The sequence below is a fragment of the Myotis lucifugus genome, unplaced genomic scaffold, assembly GCF_000147115.1.
Source record: "Myotis lucifugus unplaced genomic scaffold, Myoluc2.0 scaffold_60, whole genome shotgun sequence".
NCBI classification, from domain to species: domain Eukaryota; kingdom Metazoa; phylum Chordata; class Mammalia; order Chiroptera; family Vespertilionidae; genus Myotis; species Myotis lucifugus.
The window spans coordinates 4,843,199-4,863,229 of record NW_005871108.1 but is presented as its reverse complement, the minus strand read 5'-3'; the positions used below and the strand labels follow the sequence as shown (position 1 = coordinate 4,863,229).

General features: G+C 45.8%; 1 protein-coding gene across 1 annotated transcript in view; it reads left to right on the top strand.

Annotated features, from left to right (window-relative positions):
• Positions 1-20,031, top strand: part of TRPC4AP (transient receptor potential cation channel subfamily C member 4 associated protein) — an 86,630-nt gene that overhangs the window by 65,510 nt on the left and 1,089 nt on the right. Inside the window, exons 11-19 of the mRNA XM_014456568.2 lie at positions 6,711-6,842; positions 8,505-8,563; positions 9,461-9,562; positions 15,225-15,308; positions 16,308-16,398; positions 17,469-17,609; positions 18,154-18,262; positions 18,842-18,954; positions 19,803-20,009. Coding sequence (XP_014312054.2) covers positions 6,711-6,842; positions 8,505-8,563; positions 9,461-9,562; positions 15,225-15,308; positions 16,308-16,398; positions 17,469-17,609; positions 18,154-18,262; positions 18,842-18,954; positions 19,803-20,009 — 1,038 coding nt within the window. The remainder of the gene's footprint in view (positions 1-6,710; positions 6,843-8,504; positions 8,564-9,460; positions 9,563-15,224; positions 15,309-16,307; positions 16,399-17,468; positions 17,610-18,153; positions 18,263-18,841; positions 18,955-19,802; positions 20,010-20,031) is intronic.

Sequence of the window (20,031 nt, the reverse complement as noted above, 5' to 3'; positions counted from 1 at the left end):
TGTGTTCTTCTAGAATTTTTATGGTTTCCTGTCGTACATTTAAGTCCTTTATCCATTTTGAGTTTATTCTTGTGTATGGTGTAAGTTGGTGGTCTAGTTTCATTTTCTTGCATATATCTGTCCAATTTTCCCAACACCATTTATTGAAGAGACTATCTTGGCTCCATTGTATGTTCATGCCTCCTTTGTCAAAAATTAATTGAGCATATTGGTTCGGGCTAATTTCTGGACTCTCTATTCTATTCCACTGATCTATATGTCTGTTCTTGTGCCAGTACCAGGCAGTTTTGAGAACAGTGGCTTTGTAATACAGCTTGATATCTGGCATTGAGATCCCACCTACTTTGTTCTTTCTCAGGATCGTTGCAGCTATTCGGGGTCTTTTTTTATTCCAGATGAATTTTTGGAGAGTTCGTTCTAGATCTTTGAAGAAGGCCATTGGTATTTTAATGGGAAGTGCGTTGAATGTATAGATTGCTTTGGGTAGTATGGACATTTTAATGATGTTGATTCTACCAATCCAAGAACATGGTATGTTCTTCCATCTGTTTATGTCTTCCTCTATCTCTTTTTTCAACGTTCTGTAGTTTTCTGAGTAGAGGTCTTTAACCTCTTTAGTTAAGTTTATTCCTAGGTATCTTAATTTTTTTGGTGTGATGGTAAATGGGATTGTTTTTCTAATCTCTCTTTCTGAAAGTTCACTATTGGTGTATAGAAATGCCTCAGATTTCTTGGGGTTAATTTTGTATCCTGCTACATTGCCAAATTCATGTATTAAGTCTAGTAGCTTTTTGATGGAGTCTCTAGGGTTTTGTATGTATAATATCATGTCATCTGCAAATAAGGACAGTTTTACTTCCTCTTTTCCAATTTGGATGCCTTTTATTTCTTCTTCTTGCCTAATTGCAATGGCTAATACTTCCAGTACTATGTTGAACAGGAGTGGTGAGAGTGGGCATCCCTGTCTTGTTCCTGTTCTTAGGGGAAATGGTGTTAGTTTTTGTCCATTGAGTATGATGTTGGCTGTGGGCCTGTCATATATGGCTTTTATTATGTTGAGGTATGATCCTTCTATTCCCACCTTTCTGAGAGTTTTTATCAAAAATGGGTGTTGGATTTTGTGGAATGCTTTTTCTGCGTCAATTGATATGACCATGTGGTTTTTTTCTTTCAATTTGTTTATGTGATGTATCACATTTATTGATTTACGGATGTTGTACCATCCTTGCATCTCTGGGATAAATCCTACTTGGTCATGGTGTATGATCCTTCTGATGTACTGCTGGATCCGATTTGCTAAGATTTTGTTGAGGATTTTGGCATCTATGTTCATGAGGGATATTGGCCTGTAATTCTCTTTCATTGTGATGTCTTTACCTGGTTTTGGTATTAGGGTGATGCTGGCTTCATAGAATGAGCATGGAAGTGTTCCTTCCTCTTGAATTTTTTGTAGTAGTCTGAGGAGGGTAGGTTTTAGTTCTTCCTTGAATGTTTGGTAAAACTCCCCTGTGAAGCCGTCTGGCCCTGGGCTTTTGTTTGCTGGAAGCTTTCTGATGACTGCTTCAATTTCTTCCATAGTTATTGGCCTATTGAGGTTTTTAGATTCTTCCTGATTGAGTTTTGGAATGTTGTATTTTTCTAGGAATTTGTCCATTTCCTCCAGGTTGTCTAGTTTATTGGAGTAGAGTTGCCCGTAGTATTGTTTAACAATCATTTGTATTTCTGTGGGGTCTGTTGTTATTTCACCTCTATCATTTCTGATTTGGTTTATTTGGGACCTCTCTCTTTGCTTCTTGGTGAGCCTGGCTAGGGGTTTGTCAATTTTGTTTATCCTTTCAAAGAACCAGCTTTTGGTTTCATTGATTTTCTGTATTGTTTTTTTGGTCTCTATTTCATTGATTTCTGCTCTAATCTTTATTATCTCCTTCCTTCTGCTCACTCTGGGGTTTTCTTGTTGCTCTCTTTCTAATTCTTTGAGTTGTAGAGTTAGATGATTAACTACCATTTTTTCTTGTTTTTTGAGATAGGCCTGTAGAGCTATAAACTTCCCTCTCAGGACTGCTTTCATTGTGTCCCAGAGGTTTTGGATTGTTGTGTTTTCATTGTCATTAGTGTCCAGGATGTTTTTAATTTCTTCTTTGATGTCATCGGTAACCCAATCAATATTTAATAACATGCTATTCAGCTTCCAAGTGTTTGAGTATTTTGGGTTGTTTTTATTGTAGTTTATTTCTAACATTATGCCATCGTGGTCTGAGAAGAAGCTTTTTATGATTTCAATCTTCTTGAATTTGTGGAGACTTTGCTTGTGACCCAATATGTGGTCTATTTTTGAATATGTCCCATGAGCACCTGAGAGGAATGTATATTCCGCAGCTGTGGGGTGAAGTGTTCTGAAGATGTCAATTAAGTCCATCTGATCTAGTGAGTCATTTAGGATTGCTGTTTCTTTGCTGATTATTTGTCTAGCGGATTTATCCAGTGATGTCAGTGGTGTATTAAAGTCCCCTACTATGATTGTATTGTTGTCGATCTCTCCCCTGATATCTTCCAGAAGTTTTCTTATGTATGTGGGTGCTCCTGCATTGGGTGCATATATGTTTACCAGGGTTATATCTTCTTGCTGTATTGATCCCTTTAGTATTATGAAGTGGCCTTCCTTATCTCTGGTTATGGCCTTCACTTTGAGATGTATTTTGTCAGATATAAGTATTGCTACCCCAGCTTTCTTTTCCTTTCCATTTGCGTGAAAGATATTTTTCCATCCCTTCACTTTCAGTCTGTGTGAGTCCCTTCTAATGAGGTGGGTCTCTTGTAGACAGCAGATGTATGGGTCATGTTTTTTTATCCATTCAGCCACTCGATGTCTTTTGGTTGGAGCATTTAGTCCATTTACATTTAAAGTTATTATTGAAAGGTACTTGTTTGTAGCCATTTCTTTTTTTGTGTGGCTGTTTTCTTTCTGAGCTTTTTATTTCTTCTTTTTACACCAGTCCCTTTAGCATTTCTTGCATTGCTGGCTTGGTGGTGATAAACTCCCTTAGCCTTTTTTTGTCTGTGAAGCTTCTTATTTCCCCTTCAATTTTGAATGATAGCCTTGCTGGATAGAGTATTCTTGGATTCAGTCCTTTGCTTTGCATCACTTTGTAGATTTCCGTCCATTCTTTTCTGGCCTGATGTGTTTCTGTTGAGAAATCATTTGATAATCTAATGGGAGATCCCTTGTATGTTACTTTCCGTCTCTCTCTTGCAGCCTGTAAGATTCTCTCTTTATCCTGAACATTTGCCATGGTAATTATGATGTGTCTTGGTGTGGGTCTTTTCGGGTTCACCTTGTTTGGGACTCTCTGGGCTTGTGTGACTTTTTTCTTCCCCACCTCAGGGAAGTTTTCTGATATTATTTCTTCGAATAGGTTTTCTAATCCATGTTCATCTTTCTGTTGTTCTGGCACCCCTATTATTCGTATGTTGTTTCGTTTCATGTTGTCCCAAAGCTCCCTTAGGCTCTCCTCCTGTCTTTTAATTTTTTTCTCCATTTGCAGTACAGTTTGAGTGTGTTTTGCTTCCTTGTCTTCTAATTCACTAATTCGGTCCTCCGCTTCTCCCAGTCTACTGTTGATACTTTCAATGGTGTTTTTTATTGCAGCTATGTCGCTCTTCATTTCTTCTTGGGACTTACTTAAGTTGTTGATTTTTTTCATCTGTTTCTTCTAGCTTCTTGCATAAGTAGTTGATTTTTTCATCTGTATCTTCTTGCTTCTTGAACATCCGGTGCATGTACTCTAGGAACCTTATTCTGAATTCTTTTTCCGTCATGTTGCATATCTCTGTCTCACTTAGCTGCTTTTCTGGCGAGTCCTCCTTTTCTTTCCTTTGGGGGTTTCTTTGTCTACCCATGTTTGATCTCACTGACATGACTAGTTGTTGAGTCGTTCAGTGGCTGGACCCTGGGTGGCAGTGGCTGCTCCCTGGGTGGCAGTGGCTCCTCGGGCTGTGGTTGCTCCTTGGGCGGTTGTGGTAGCAGCAGCTCTTCTGTTGATAGCAGAGCCTCTGGTGGGTGCTGTTCACAGCTGTGGTGGCTCTTCTGGCTGGTGGAGGGAGGCTTCACACACAGCAACTGTTCCCCAGGCAGAGCGTGTGGTGATCAGGAGGCCGCTGTTGCTTGAATCTGCTTTCCGTGGAGGGGTGCAGGTCTCCTCTGGGCTCTTGGAGTCGCGCTGCTTGCGAGTCGTTGCCTCCGGGTTAGTAGCCGCCGGGTTAGTAGCCGATCTCTGGATGCCGGTAACAGCTACCCAAGATGGCGCGGTCTCGCCGCTGCGCTGGCGCCCAGGGGGAGGTTTCAGCCTCAATCTCTAACCATCCGCATTTTTTAGGAGTTCTCTGTCTTTCCTGGCTGCAGACTGTCTCTCAGCTGAACCTCCCCAGCTTGATCGGGCTGATTGTTACCCGTTTCAGCTGCTCGCCCCTATCTGCTCCGGGACAAAGCACCAACACGTCCGTCTAAGCCTCCGCCATTTTTTTCTCTTCCTCATCGTTGATATTTCTATCTCTCTCCCTCCCCTTCCTCTCTGATAGCAATAAAAATATGTTGTTGTTTTTTAAAAAGGTACTTCTATATTAAACGGATAAATAATATCAGTGAAGGCGTTCTCCCCTCTGATCCTAAACATTCTGATTCTTCTGTAAGCATCTAATTTTACCAGTTATTATTGTATCCTTTTAGATTCTGTGCTTATAAAAGCAATATATTCCTCTCATTTTTTACATAATAATATAGCATGTGCACACTTGCTTTTTTAATATTATGTTTTGATGAATGTGCAATTCACTGCATGTTAAAAACCTTCATTCTATTTTACTGGTGTCAAGTATCCCATTAAGTGAATGTACCATAATTTATGTAACTGTTCCCCATTGATTATGTATAGGTTATGTCTATTTTGGTATTACAGATAATGTTGCCATGAGTAAGTTTGTACATGTGCCATTTAGTATTTATATGTACTTGTCTTTGTATAAATTCCTAAAAGAAGAATTGCTGGTCAAAGGGAATATGCATTTGTAATTTTTAGGGATACTACAAACTGTCCTTCCTCTCCAGGTAGTACCAGTGCCCTCCCACCAGCAGGGTGGGAGCATGCCTGAGGCCCAGCTCACCAACACAGGATTATAAAACTTTCATTCTTTGCCAATCTAAAAAAGTACAAAATTAGGTGTTTGAATTTCTCTTAATATTCTAAGTGAGGCTGAGCACTTTGCATATATTGAGGAACCTTTTATGTTTTCCTGTCTGTATCCTATGCCCATTTTTTCTGTAGGGTTGGTCTTTTTGTTTTAGAGATTTGTAGGATTCCTTATAGAGGAAATTAGCTTTTTGCCTGAGTGTGACACAAGATTTTGAGTATGGTCCCATCTGTCATATTTTTTTTTAATATATTTTATTGATTTTTTACAGTGAGGAAGGGAGAGGGATAGAGAGTTAGAAACATCGATCAGCTGCCTCCTGCACGCCCCCTACTGGGGATGTGCCTGCAGCCCAGGTACATGCCCTTGACCGGAATCGAACCTGGGACCCTTGAGTCCCCAGGCCGACGCTCTATCCACTGAGCCAAACCGGTTAGGGCCCATCTGTCATATTTAACTTGTGGCTTTCCTTACTGTGAGTTTTGCCACGCAGAATTTTAAAAGGTTTGTGTGGTTGAATTCAACACTCTTCTAGGCTTCTAGGTTTGGAATACTACTTTAGGAAGTCTTTCTCAGTGTCATTTTTAAAGCTTTTGCAGCCCTACCTGGCTTGGCTTAGTGGATAGAGCATGGGCACATGGACTGAAGGGTCCCGGGTTCGATGTTGGTCAAGGGCACATACCTCAGTTGCAGGCTTGATCCCTAGCCCCAGTCAGGGTGCATGCAGGAGGTAACCAATCGATGACACATCGATGTTTCTCTGTCTCTCCCCCTCCCCTCCCACTCTCTCTAAAAAAATGAATGGAAAAAATATCCTCAGGTGAGGATTAACAACAACAACAAAGCTTTTGCATAGATTTTTCTAGGATTCTTAGTTTCATTTTATTATATTTTTATCTTGCCTTCACTTGAAATTTATCCTACTATGAAGCATGAGGGGCATTTTTATTTTAATAACTAGAGTCTCGGGGCATGAATTTGTGCGCTGGGGTGGGGGAGGGATTGAGGGAGGTTGGCCAGCAGGCCCCAATCAGGCAATCTGTGCTGGCCGGCCAGGGGGAGGTTGGCTGTGGGAGCACACTGACCACCAGGGTGCAGCCCCTGCGTTAAACATCTGCCCCCTGGTGGTCAGTGTGCATCATAGCGACCAGTCATTAGGTCCTAATGGTCGCTTAGGCTTTTATATATATAGATATGCAGAGGCAGGGAATAAATCAGAAAGGTTAAGGAATTTGCTTACAGTTACACAGTTTGTATGTGGTGGAGTTAAGAGACAAACCCAGGGCTATCTTAAGTCCAGAACGCATGGTTTTAAAAGAGGTCCTATTGTACAGTGTGACTCCTAGGATATTGTGAGAATTAATGAGCAGGGTAGGGAATGTGTGGATGTTTTCTGTAAGCCACAACACTCCCTACTGACTGTTGCTTTCTTTGTCCTGAAGGTTGTTATTATACCAGCACGAGGCTTTGCTACATCTTTTCCTCACATTAGTTTTAAAATGCTTTTGCCTTCCAACCCCATCCAGGTTCACAGGATGATCGCAGAGTTCAAGCTGATCCCGGGGCTTAATAATTTGTTTGACAAGCTGATTTGGAGGAAGCATTCAGCATCTGCCCTTGTCCTCCATGGTCACAACCAGAACTGCGACTGTAGCCCGGTGAGCAAGGGACCCTGGGGACAGATAGGCTTTATTTGCCAGGAGTAGTTGGTTCAAGACCTGCTCTTGACCCTTTGAAATCTCAGTCTTTGAGAATAGAGCAGAAACCTCCAGTCATAACCTATTAATCCCATAACTGGAATCTACCTTGGGGGAGGGACCTGACCCCACCCCTCCACCTATGCAGAAGTCCCTCTAGGCCTCCTCTTGCTTCCCTTTATATGCCTTGGGGGTGGGGGGCTCACTTCCCTCGAGGCAGGGCCACCCACTACATTATCTAACAACAAGATTGTCCTCATTCTGTGCTCTGCTGCACTATAATTATATCCACTGATAGTTTTGCCTTCAAGAACCACACACCACCTATGCTCTGCATCCAAAAAGGGATTTAGGATGCTTTCCTTTTTGAAGGGACTAAGGGCTCTCTGCTACCTTGTCTCTGTCACAGTACCCTGGAGCGAGCAATGAACTGGGAGTTGGGGGGCCTGTTGTGCCACACAGCTTGTTGGGAGAGCTTGAACGAATCACTGAATCTCTGAGCCTCTGTTTCTTGCAAAAGGAAGATCACCCTTCCTTGCCTGCTGGCCTCACAGGCCACATGGAGGCTCAACCACCAGCAGGAGGAGGAAAGTGCTCTGGGACCTTTAAGTGCACAAAACTGTCAGGGTCTAGTGCCATGGCTCCCCTTTGGTCTCTGCACTGTGTTCTGAGGGTTTTCCTCCGTGCCTTACCTTCCTGTTCACCATATTTCTCTCTGGTCTTGTCGGAGTTGCCTTTCAGCCCATCCATCTGAGGTTTTAATTTCAAGTGAATATATTCGGCATTTCTGGACATTCTATCAAAAATTACTTGATTTTTATTCAGATTATGTTAATGTTTTGTTCTGTTGCATTTTATCTCTTTTTAATTATTTGTAACATACATGTTTATGGTCTCTTTCAGATTGTTCTTGGGGTACTAATACTTGTGTTTGAGTCTTCAGACTCAACTTTGGGTAGAGTCTTGCCTCGGGCTCTGTAATATATGGAGAGGTCACCTTTGGGGGGTGGGGGTGGGGGGAACGTGTTGTTTTCCCTCTGAGTACCTGCGTAGCCTGGGCCCTGGGAGTGATTAATAAGCACTTTGCTTTGTCTGCCAGGTACTTCAGAGGCTGTTCTCCTGGGGTTCTCTCTCACCAGCAGCAGCCTGGCAGAGAAACCCTTCTTTCGCCAAATGTATACACTTCCCAGGCTTTATATGGGCCCACAGTTCTGTCTGGTCCCTGCAGGGCATTAAAACCCAAGCTCTGGCCTCGATGAGTCTCATTTTCACTTCTCCACCATCAGCGCTGTGCTCAGAGCTCTGAACTCAGTCCTTCATTTCTGAGTTCTATGGATTTTCCTTTCTTTCTTTTGAACTTAGCCTCATATTTAAAAGAATTTCAGTTACTTTTTAATCCAGTATGTTGGGGTGTTTTTAGCAAGAAGAGTCCACATTAGCTTAATCTGCTATTGTCCAGGCATGGAAGACAACAAAGGGTTTTCTGACTCAAGAAAAGTCCTCATCGTGCATGAGGACAGAGGCTCAGAGAAGCAAAGCCTATGCCCAGGCTCTCACCAGAGTGTTTGCTTCTTTGGAACATTGTGACTATGGTTTTAACATCAAGGTGCACATCTCTTTTAGGACATCACCTTGAAGATACAGTTTCTGAGGCTTCTCCAGAGTTTCAGCGACCACCACGAGTAAGTACGAGCTGTCCCTGGGAGGAGAGTTGTTGCTCTGTCTTCTCTCCTTTCTTTGTCCCATCGCTGACCCCGGCTCAGGAGGAGGACCTGGGAGCCGGGACAGCTGCTGTCACTACAGTGGCTGCACGTCATGATACTGTAATAAGAGCTGCCAATTGTCCTGCCCGTCCTTTATGCCAGGCACTGCGCTGAGCTTTCCCTTAGTCCTCACAGCCACCCTAGGAAGTGAGGCAGGAGTTGTTAGCCTCTTATTACCCGTTTTTGCTGGTACAGGGTCTTGACTTCAATTTGTTTAAAAAAGCAACCTCTGTGAAGCACACTAAAACGAGGTATGCCTTTAAAATGATGAGTTTCGTTTGGACATGTTGGGTGGAAGTGCCTTTAAGAAATCAAGTAGAGCCCTGGCCGGTTTGGCTCACTGGATAGAGCGTCGGCCTGGGGACTGAAGGGTCCCAGGTTCGATTCCGGTCAAGGGCATATACCTTGGTTGCGGGCACATCCCCAATAGGGGGTGTGCAGGAGGCAGCTGATCAATGCTTCTCTCTCATCGATGTTTCTAACTCTCTATCCCTCTCCCTTCCTCTCTGTAAAAAATCAATAAAATATATTTAAAAAAAAAGAAATCAAGTAGAACGTTCAGTGGCAAAAGAAAGGCCTGGGATGCTAAGGGAAGAGGCCTTGCTAGTGAATGTGGCAGGCAGAGGGGTGGGGATTGGGGCCAGGGAGACTCCATGCCTCCCTCTGTGCCTGCTCAGGGGGTACAAGGTGTTGGGGAAGGGTACTTGGGGGATTCTTAGATCCTCCCTCTCTACAAGAAAAGGACAGGGGACTACTCAGTGCTGACCTGGCAGCCCCAGTCCTGTCCTGAAGCTCCCTGCAACCCATTTGTTTCAGGAACAAGTACCTGCTGCTCAACAACCAGGAGCTGAATGAACTCAGTGCCATCTCTCTCAAGGCCAACATCCCCGAGGTGGAAGCCGTCCTCAACACTGACAGGTGAGCGTGGATGGGGTACGGCTTTAGTCCACAGCCCATCCTGGCTGCTGTGTGCCCTGGGGCACAGAGATGGGTTCACGCAGGTATGCAGACTTGTCCTTACATGTAGCTGCAGTGTCCTAAAGGCTCCTGTGTGTAAGACATTGTTCTTACGTCACCTGCATTATGTCAGTGGAGCCCCACAGCAGCCCTAGGAAGAAAGTGTCATCATCACCTCCACTTTACAGATGGGGGAGCAGGATCTTGGAGAGGTCACCTGACAAAGGTCATGTATGCCCTGCCCCCCCCCCCCCCCCCCTTGGTCTCACCTTTGCTGAAATCCCCCTTGATTGGATGGGGGCAATTGGAGCCAAGCAAGACAAACAGAAGCAGCCCTCTCACCCTCAGCAAAGTCCCATTTGCTGGGTTATGCTTGCCTCATCATCTGGATCTGGGCAAGGAAGTCTCAGGCTCATAGGGTCAGGGCAAAGGAGGACTATATCCAGCAACACGAGTCATAATCCTCAGGTTTTTTGTTGTTGTTGTTGTTGTTTAAGGGAACAGAACTCTTGTTCAAGTGAAATCATAGTCTCACCCTAATGTCTGTAGTGGATAAAGTAGAGCTTCCTTATTTGAAGAGAACATTTGAGAGTCCAAAACTCCTGCCTGCTTCTCCTTTTTTCCCCATGATGAGGCCTGAGTCATTTTCTCATCTCCTGCCTTTGTTTCCTAGACCAGGAAGCTGAGGCCCAGAGGCACGGGTACTTGTTCAAGGCTGGCTGCAGCTGAACCAGGGGCTCAGGGTACTCCCTGCCTTACCCTATTGGCACAGACTTTGCCCCATCTGGTAGATTCTGTCATGGCCTGTTCGCAACCCACTTTTGGTGTAAATAGCCCTTCTTCCAGTAGGTCTGAGCCCTGTCTGATTCTTGAATGTGTTTCTGGCCTTTGATCACTTGCCAGTGGGTCTGAGAATGGAAAGCTGGCCTGAGATAAGGTGTGAATGCACTTGGCTATTCAGTTCTAAGACTGCAGGGGGCCATGGGACGCTCTGGACACAGGTAGAGCAAAAGGGCAACCTGGCAGCCTGGAAATGTCCCCAAGTTTCTCCTCACCTAAGTCAGTGGGAAGACCAGTCCCAGTGCCCCTGTTAGCTTCTCAGATCTGCCACCAATGTCTCTCTCTATTTTATTTTAAACTAGAGGCTCGGTGCACGAATTCATGCACCAGTGGGGTCCCTCAGCCTGGCCTGGGAGATTGGGCAGAAACCGGCTCTCCAACATCCCCCCAAGGGGTCCTGGATTGCGAGAGGGTGCAGGCCAGGCTGAGGGACCGCACTGGTGCACGATTGGGGCCGGGGAGGGACACAAGAGGTTGGCCAGCTGGGGTGGGACCGCAGGAGGGCTCCAGGGCATGTCCGGCCCATCTTCCTCAGTCCCGATTGGCTGGACCCCAGCAGCAAGCTAACCTACTGGTCAGAGCGTCTGCCCCCTGGTGGTCAGTGCACATCATAGCGACTGGTTGACCAGTCAACTGTCTGCCCCTGGTGATCAGTGCATGTCCTAGCGAGCGGTTGAGCAGCCTTAGCATATCATTAGCATATTATGCTTTGATTGGTTGAACGGCATATTAGGCTTTTATTATATAGGATTTTTTCAGTATAAAATGGTTATTTTCAGCATTTAATTTTGCATTTAAGTGTTTTAGCTGTTATATATTGGGTGTAGATTTTTTGAAATCATTCTTTAATTTTGTAATTAAAGTTGACATATATTAGTGTATATCCCATTGATTAGACCTTATATAACTTAAGTGATCGTCCTGATATATCTTGTACCCATTTGACACCATACATAATTATTAGAATATTATTGACTATATTTCTTATACTGTACTTTACATCCCTGTAACTATTCTGTAACTATCAATTTGTACATCAATTGCTTCACCTTTTCACCCATTTCCCTATACCCTTCCCCATCTGGCAACCATCAAAATATTCTCTGTATCTATGAGTCTGTTTCTGTTGTGCTTCTTTGTATATTTTGTTTTTTAGATTTTTTTTTTTAGATTCAGTTGTTGATAGATATGTATTTATTGCCGTTTTATTCATATTTTTTATCTTTTTTTTCTTCTTCTTAAAGAAGACCCTTTTACATTTTATTTGATACTGGTTTGATGGTGATGAACTCCTTTAACTTTTTCTTGTCTGGGAAGCTCTTTGTCCTTTGACTCTAAATAGTAACTTTGCTGGGTAGAATAATCTTGGTTGTAGGTCCTTGCTTTTCATCAATTTGAATATTTTTGCCATTCCTTCTGTCCTGTAAATTTTCTGTTGAGAAATCAGCTGACAGTCTTATGGGAGCTCCCTTGTAAGTAACTAAGTGCTTTTCTCTTGCTGCTTTTAAGTTTCTCTCTTTGTCCTTAACCTTTTGCATTTTAATTATGATGTGTCTTGGTGTGGGCCTCTTTGGGTTCATCTTGTTTGAGTTTCTGCACTTCCTGGACTTGTATGTTTATTTCCTTCACCAAGTTAGGGACATTTTCTGTCATTATCTTTTAAAATAGATGTTCAATTTCTTGCTCTCTCTCTTCTCCGTCTGGTACCCCCATGGTGCAAATGTTGGTACACTTGAAGTTGTCCTAGAGGCTCCTTATACTATCTTCATTTTTTTGGATTCTTTTTTCTTCTTGCTGATTGGATATTTTTTGCTTCATTATATTTCAAATCACTGATTTGATTCTCGGCTTCATCAACTCTATTGTTGATTCCCTATAAATTAATATTTCATTTCAGTTAGTGTATCCTTCATTTCTGACTGGTTCTTTTTTATGGTTTCCATGTCCTTTTTTATGCTGTTGAAGTTCTCACTAAGTTCATTGAGCCTCCTTATAACCAGTTTCTTGAACTCTGCATCTAATATGATTGCTTGTCTCTGTTTTGTTCAATTCTTTTTCTGGAGTTTGGTTCTTTTCTTTCATTTAGGACATGTTTCTTTGTCTCCTCATTTTGGCACCTCCCTGTGTTGGTTTCTATATATTACCTAGAGTTGCTACGTCTCCCAAGCTTGGTAGAGTGGCCTAATGTAGTAAGTGTTCTGTACTAGGTGTACCAGTTAATAATGCGGTTTTTTTCAATAGATGGAGTTACACATATGTTATATATATGCGATTTGATAGGTATGCTATTTTGTTGTATTGACAGCAAGCTTCAGAACTTCATATGTCAAATTTTCTGAAGGTGTTAACATCATAGATATTTTGATGCTTAAAAATGTAGAATTTTGTGCCAAAAAAAGAGAGCATTTCTGGGAAGTTTTAATTCATTACTTTATTTTGAAAAAAAGTGCTGCTGAAAGTTATATACTTCGGGAAGCTTATGGTGAACATGCTTCATCTCAAGATACTTGTGAATGCTGGTTTAAATGCTTTAAAAGTGATGATTGCGATGTGAAAGACAAAGAACGCCCATGTCAACTGAAAAAGTTTGAAGACCAACAATGACAAGCATTATTGAATGAAGATGCTTGTCAAACTCAAAAACAACTTGCAGAAAGATTAAACGTTGCTCAGCAAACAATTTCTGATCGTTTACAAGCAATGGGAAAGATTTTAAAGGAAGGAAAATGGGTGCCACATCAACCGAACGAAAGAAATGGAAAACCGAAAAGTCATCAGTAAAATGTTGCTTCAACGGCACGAAAGGAAGTCTTTTTTGCATCGAATTGTGACTGGCGATGAAAAGTGGATTTATTTTGAGAATCCCAAACGCACAAAATCATGGATTGGTCCAGGTTAACCATCAACATCGACTGCAAGGCCAAATCGCTTTTGGAAAGAAGACAGTGTTCTGCATTTGGTGGGATTAGGAAGGTGTGGTATTAGGAGCTTCTAAAACCAGGTAAAACCGTTAATACTGATCGCTACTGACAACAAATCAATTTGAACCACGCTTTAATCGTGAAACGACCAGAATGTGCCAGAAAACATGGCAAAGTAATTTTGCTTCATGATGACACACCATCACACACTTCAAAACCAGTTAAAGACACGTTAAAAGATCTTGCCTGGGAAGTATTAACCCACCCGCCGTATTCACCAGACCTTGCTCCTTCAGATTGCCACTTGTTCCGATCTATGGCACACACACTTTCTGAGCAGCACTTCAAAACGTGTGAAGAAGTGGAAAATTGGGTCTCTGAATGGTTTGCCTTAAAACAAGAAAAGTTCTATTGGGACGGTATCCACAAATTACCTGAAAGATGGGGGAAATGTGTAGCTAGTGATGGACATTACTTTGAGTAAAGCACTTTTGATGTTTCTCTTGAAATTATCGTGTTTTCTTTGACTACAAAATCCGCATTATTAACCAGTACACCTGGTAGTGGCACAGCCTGCCTATTTACCTGAGCTGGGTACTCTATGTGCAACCCCTGTGTGGGCTGTGAACCCCCTCCATTGTAGTTGAGCCTTGCTTGCTGTTAGCATGCCAAAGGGAGAGATTTAGCCCCTGGCCAATCAGCTGCAAGGAATGGAGGATCAGCTGTGCAGGGGCCCTCCCCTTGGAGCAGGACTTACTTTAGCAGGGCTGTGGTGCCTACTGAGTCCACCCCTTGAGTGTGTCGCTTGTGGAGATGGTTGGGTGGTGCTTTGATGTGGTCTGAAGCTGTCTACTGGGTGTGATAGCTCTGGGGCCTCCCCCAAGGTGCAGGCCAAGGTCAGCTGCCGCCTGTGTTCTGACTGGGGCCTCCTGACATGAGCTACAAAGCGATGTGCAGATGGCTGCTACTTGTACTGGACTTGGAAGTGCCCAGGAAAGGCCAAGCTATGAACCAAGGCCAACTGTAACTAGTGCTGGGCCTGGGGTCACTTAGCCAGAGGTACAGGGCACACCAAGGCCAGATGCTGCTTGTTTGAGAGATTTAGGAAAGTCTGAGACATAATCCAAGACAGTCCATTCGAATAGAAAAGCCATTGGAAAGAGCTTGGGTGGGCCTGAAAGTTGGGTGTGGCCTCAGGGAATCACCAGGGTGGGATGAACAGTGTTAGCCAGGTTGATGGAGACTCCAATATGGTGCCTGCCTGCTGGCTCTGTGGAGAAAGGGCTCAGAAAAAGAACCATGGCTTCTGCCAGCACTTCTGTCTGGAAGAAAGCCATTCCTCCAGCCCTTACCATGATACCAGACAATTCAATTCCTCCCCGTATGTCCCTGGTGCCCTGCAAGCTGCTGCCCCAGCATTGGAGCTGAGAGGAAGTCTGAGTAAGTCTATGCATGGGCCCTTTAAGAGGAACTGCCTTGGACTCCAGCAGTCCTCTGTCTCACTCAGCCACAATTCTGACTATTTTTTACAGCTGGAAGTTGTGGGGACTTCTCTTCCTGGTACTGAAACCCTGGGCTGGAAGGGCCTCACTCCTCGAGGGACCTCTGCAGCTGAGATATCCCTCCTGATTTTTATCTGCTCCACGTGGGTGTCTCCACCCCTTCTTCCAGTCTGTGTGTGGCTGCACCTTCAAATTCCTAGTTGTAGGACTTCCATTCAGCCAGATTTTAGGCAGTTCTGAATGATGGCTGTTCTGTAGTTTAGTTGTAATTTTGATATAGTTGTGGGAGAATGCTAGTACTATGTCTACTTATGCTGCCATCTTGACTGGAAACTTGTGTCTTTGTCTATTTTATTTCAGGAGTTTGGTGTGTGATGGGAAGAGGGGCTTATTAACTCGTCTGCTGCAGGTCATGAAAAAGGAGCCAGCTGAGTCATCTTTCAGGTAGGTCTGGGGACAGGCAGCTGTCACTCTTGAGGGGCCCAGGAGCCATGTGTTTCTCAAGTGGTTAGAAATACCTCCTTTAGGCACCAGCTTCCACTCCAACATCTGGTTACTGTGAGGGAAAAGGGGTTTGATTGCCATTTTCCTTGTGTGGCTTAGCAGGTTTGTATTAACTTTTGCTGCATGCCAGCAGTTTATTTCAAGAATTGACCAAGCATTCACCAAGTACCTATTCTGTGCTGGGGCTGGAAAGGTGGAAGAGAAAAGCAGATACAGTCCCTGCCCACATGGATTCCCTGGCATGTGGGAAACAAGCATGAAAAGAATCTTGTTTCAATGCAGTGTGGAAAGCACAAAGCCAGGACCTGCCCCAGGAGCTGTGGGGACAAAGGAAAACCTTTTTCCCAATGGGCTGGTGGGGTGGGCATGGACAGGGAGGTGGGCATGGACAGGGAGGGCTTCTCAGCGTTCCTTAGACTCATCCGAGTCCTGAAGGCTATGGACAGGAGTTGAGGGAGGCCTTCCATCAGGGCTGGGGGTGAGCTGTCAGTAAGCTCCATGCCCAAATGTGCCCCTGTCTATTCTGTCTGCCCAGCAGGCATAAACTCAGTGGCCCGTTCACACATGTCCACACATGTCCATCAGGTTCCCTCACGCATCCCTGGCACCCCTCTCTTCCATGTCCTCCTGTCCTTCTGAACGGACAAAGGCTAGAGTGGCATTTTCACGTTACTGGGGCTAGCCCTTCTCTGAGACACAAACCCCTTCCAGACAGAACAAAATAGAAGACTGTTCCTCACCATGCTGTCAGCTCCATGAAGCTGGGGACTCTTGCTGTGTCCCCAGTGCCTAGTAGAAGCCTGATGCCTGGTAGATGGTCTATAAATGTTGAATACATGAAAAGTCAGCAAACATCTCCCAGTACCGTGGGGAATGGAACATGGGCCAGAAGAGGGCAGCCTTAGCCACCTGGGCCAGGGGTCAACATTTGGGTCGCAGGTTTTGGCAAGCCCGGGCTGTGGAGAGTTTCCTCCGAGGGACCACCTCCTATGCAGACCAGATGTTCCTGCTGAAGCGAGGCCTTCTGGAGGTAATGGCCTGGAGGAGCCAGGGTGTTGGGTGTCCCAATCTTTCCCCAGCCCCATGCATTGCTTTCCTGTCCTGAGACCTAGAACGCTGGGCAGGAGATACTGGATCTATTTTAAACGCCAGTGCAGATGCCTTAGTATGTGACCTGAGTCTCCAACCGTGGGTTCCCGATGGGTGCTTCCCGGATGATTGAAGGACCTAGGGGTGGCTGTGGAGGAGCATAGTATCTGTAGAGTCACCCAGCAAGGCCTTTTGACCCTGAGGATATGTTGCTGCTCACTAAAAGTTTATTTCCCTTTATTGAAAAATGGCCTGCAGAAAAAGCTTACAAAAGAGGGGGAGCAAAATGGCCAAAACTATAATTGATTTAAAAAAGATATATGAACAAGAAACTGACCTAGCAACTATTGTAAAATCTATATGGAAAATAATTTATCCAAATCAGTGTAACTTCAGGAAAAAGAAAATGAAAAATGGAAACAATTTAACTGTCATAGAGAACCTTATCAAAGAGATAAATTGGCTTTTTGTTCTTGATAAACTCATTTATTTTAGTGTAAATGTTTTCATTCATAAACATAAATACTAACCATGGGGTCAAAATGTGCCTCCTGTGCTTAAACCCTGTGCTTCATTTATTTGAGTGGCCTCAGGTGCTCGGGCAGTGGCCAATGTTACATCTGGAGACACCTCCCCTCGCTGGCAAGCTGGAAAGCCCTGGCCATCTTGGTGCCCACAGAGCAGGTCACAGGCTTTTGTTCTGAGCCGTGGGCAAGCCAGAGAGGTCGTGGCTACATACCCCAACCCACCCCCACTTCCTGGGAGGTGTCGGTCCTAGTCCTGCCCTCGGAGCCACCAGCATCCTCAGATAAGCACCTAGATAGGGAAAGCAGGTTTCATTGACCTGGATGCTTTCTCAAAGCAGATGTCGTGTGGTCTGAGCTACATGCCAGGCCCTGGTGGGAAGCCGGTAGCTTAGAAGAGTGCGGCCTGAGGGTGGCAGCCACACCTGCCTGTGAGCCCCAGAGCTCAGCTGCCTTCCTGCCTTCATCTGTCATTCCCCACCCCCAGCACATCTTGTACTGCATCGTGGACAGCGAGTGCAAGTCCAGGGATGTGCTGCAGAGCTACTTCGACCTCCTGGGGGAGCTAATGAAGTTCAATGTTGATGCATTCAAGAGATTCAATAAGTACATCAACACTGATGCAAAGGTAAGACTAACAGGGCGCTGTGGGGTTTGCTCTATTGTTCAGAAGTTACCTTAGAGCCCTTGTCCTCACCAGTCTCTGATACTGGTTTTAAATTGGAGACTACTAGTATTAGGGAGTCAGTGGACAGCCTTGAGCAGGCAGTCATTAGCATCTTTGTGCTGGGCATTAAAGTGTCAGCCGCTTGTGAGCAGATGTGATGGTTGGGAGCAGGTGGGCTGTGAAAACGGCTCAGTGTGGTGGGTGCCATGATGAGCTCCAGATAGATGGGCTGGGCCTGGTGTGTGAGGCTCAGAGGGTGTGTGTGACAGAAACCCAGTTCAGACTAATGAAGTAAAAATGAGGAGTTTGGCATCCTTCCTTCAGTGGAGAAAACACTGGATGTGGTGTCAAAAGATCTGGGGTAGCCCTGCTGGGGCAGGTCAGTCAGCTTGTCTGCGCCTCTGTTTACTGGCGACAACTGGGCAGAGGTAGGTCAGTGCCCTTGCAGTGACTCCACCACTGCAGGCGCCTGCCATCTCCGTCTGAGCCGTGTCTCCCCACCAAGTTCCAGGTGTTCCTGAAGCAGATCAACAGCTCGCTGGTGGACTCCAACATGCTGGTGCGCTGCGTCACTTTGTCACTGGACCGATTTGAGAATCAGGTGGACATGAAAGGTAAGAAGAGGCCAGAACACCAGTGCGAATGCATCCAGTGTGGCCTCGCTGGTGTCAGACACCCAGCTGTCAGCAAGGAGACAAGGAAGGCTGGAAGAAGCCCCACCAGACATTCTCGTGGCTGGGGTCACGGTGGTGGCTCTCCGGGCGGTTTTCTTTGCTGCTTTTACTCTCCTCTATGGTCCATGCTTCCTTTCCTGAGCACGTACAACATTGTAATAAGGGGAGAAACATTGTTGCCGCCAGCAGCACACACAGTCCTCCTCTCCTGGGCTGCGACTGCCTGGGATGAGGGGACCCAGGTGGTGACACCAGGGGGAAGGCCTGGGGAGGTGGTCCCTGAACACGACTGAAGGGAGAGGGGCTGAGCTCCCATGTGGGGCTCTAGTGAGACCACAGGCTTACTGGAGATTGTTCCTGCTGCAGTCAACCTTTTCGTTCGTTGTCTTGACAGTAGGGGCTCCCAGCTTCAGAGTCAGGTCCCATAGGGCTTGACTAGTGGCTTAGGTGGCAGCCCCGGCCTGAGCCACGGACCAGCGTCCAAGCCTGCTGCTCACACCTCTGCCTCTCCGTCCCCAGTTGCCGAGGTCCTGTCCGAGTGCCGCCTGCTCGCCTACATATCCCAGGTGCCCACGCAGATGTCCTTCCTCTTCCGCCTCATCAACATCATCCACGTGCAGACGCTGACACAGGTGAGAGGCCCTGCAGGCGTGCGATGCAGGAAGAGTCCCGGAGCCCAGCAGAGCTGCTCTCTCCCACATGAGGAGTGCACCTCCCTGAGGCCCATCTCAGTTCCTCCCAGGGATTCTGAGGATTTTTTTTCCAATAGGGAATCTGCCCCATTTTACAGATGAGGCCTGAAGAGGGAGCAAATCTCTGAGATCACAGACGAGTTGGGGAGGAGTCAGGGTTGACACTTAGTTCTGACTCCTAGTTCAGTGCTCACCCCACCCCTCCTGCTGTGCAGGCTTTGGGCTTGGGCCTGACGTTAACTCCCACTTCCCTCAGCTGTGCAGTCCTCAGTCTCTGGGCTTCATGCCCCTTCTCTAAAATGGGGTCATACTAATACCTCTCAGAGGTGGATCTTTTATTCCTTCATCTGACATTTATTGAGGCGAGGCCCAGGGCTCAGGATGCAAAGTGAACAAAACAGGCCTAGACTTTTCCCTCCTGGTGCTCAGTCTAGTGCCAAATGAAAGTTAGCAAAGGAAATGCTGCATCTAAGATGTATGCCCAGCCCTCCCCAGGGATTGAAGCTTCTGGAAGAAGCAATGCCTGAGCTGATTGAGGAGACTGGGAAGACTAGACAGATGACGGATGGTGTTCCTTCAGAGGGTGGGGGGTGGCGGGGGGGCGGGGAGCAGAGACCAGGAAGGTGCTCAGGGCGGGATGCTGGCATCACTCCTTGCCCCAGCCCTCCCTCAGGTTTATGTGGGGGCAGCTCAGTGTGGTCTCAGGGTTCGGCAGGGTCTGGCTTGGGCCACCGCCTTCCCTGGCCAGTAGCAACCCAGGTCCACCAGGGGCTACTGGGGCCTTGCAGGAGAACGTCAGTTGCCTCAACACCAGCCTGGTGATCCTGATGCTGGCCCGACGGAAAGAGCGGCTGCCCCTGTACCTGCGGCTGCTTCAGCGGATGGAGCACAACAAGAAGTATCCCGGCTTCCTGCTCAACAACTTCCACAACCTGCTGCGCTTCTGGCAGCAGCATTACCTGCACAAGGACAAGGACAGCACCTGCCTGGAGAACGTGAGTGCCCCACCCAACTGGC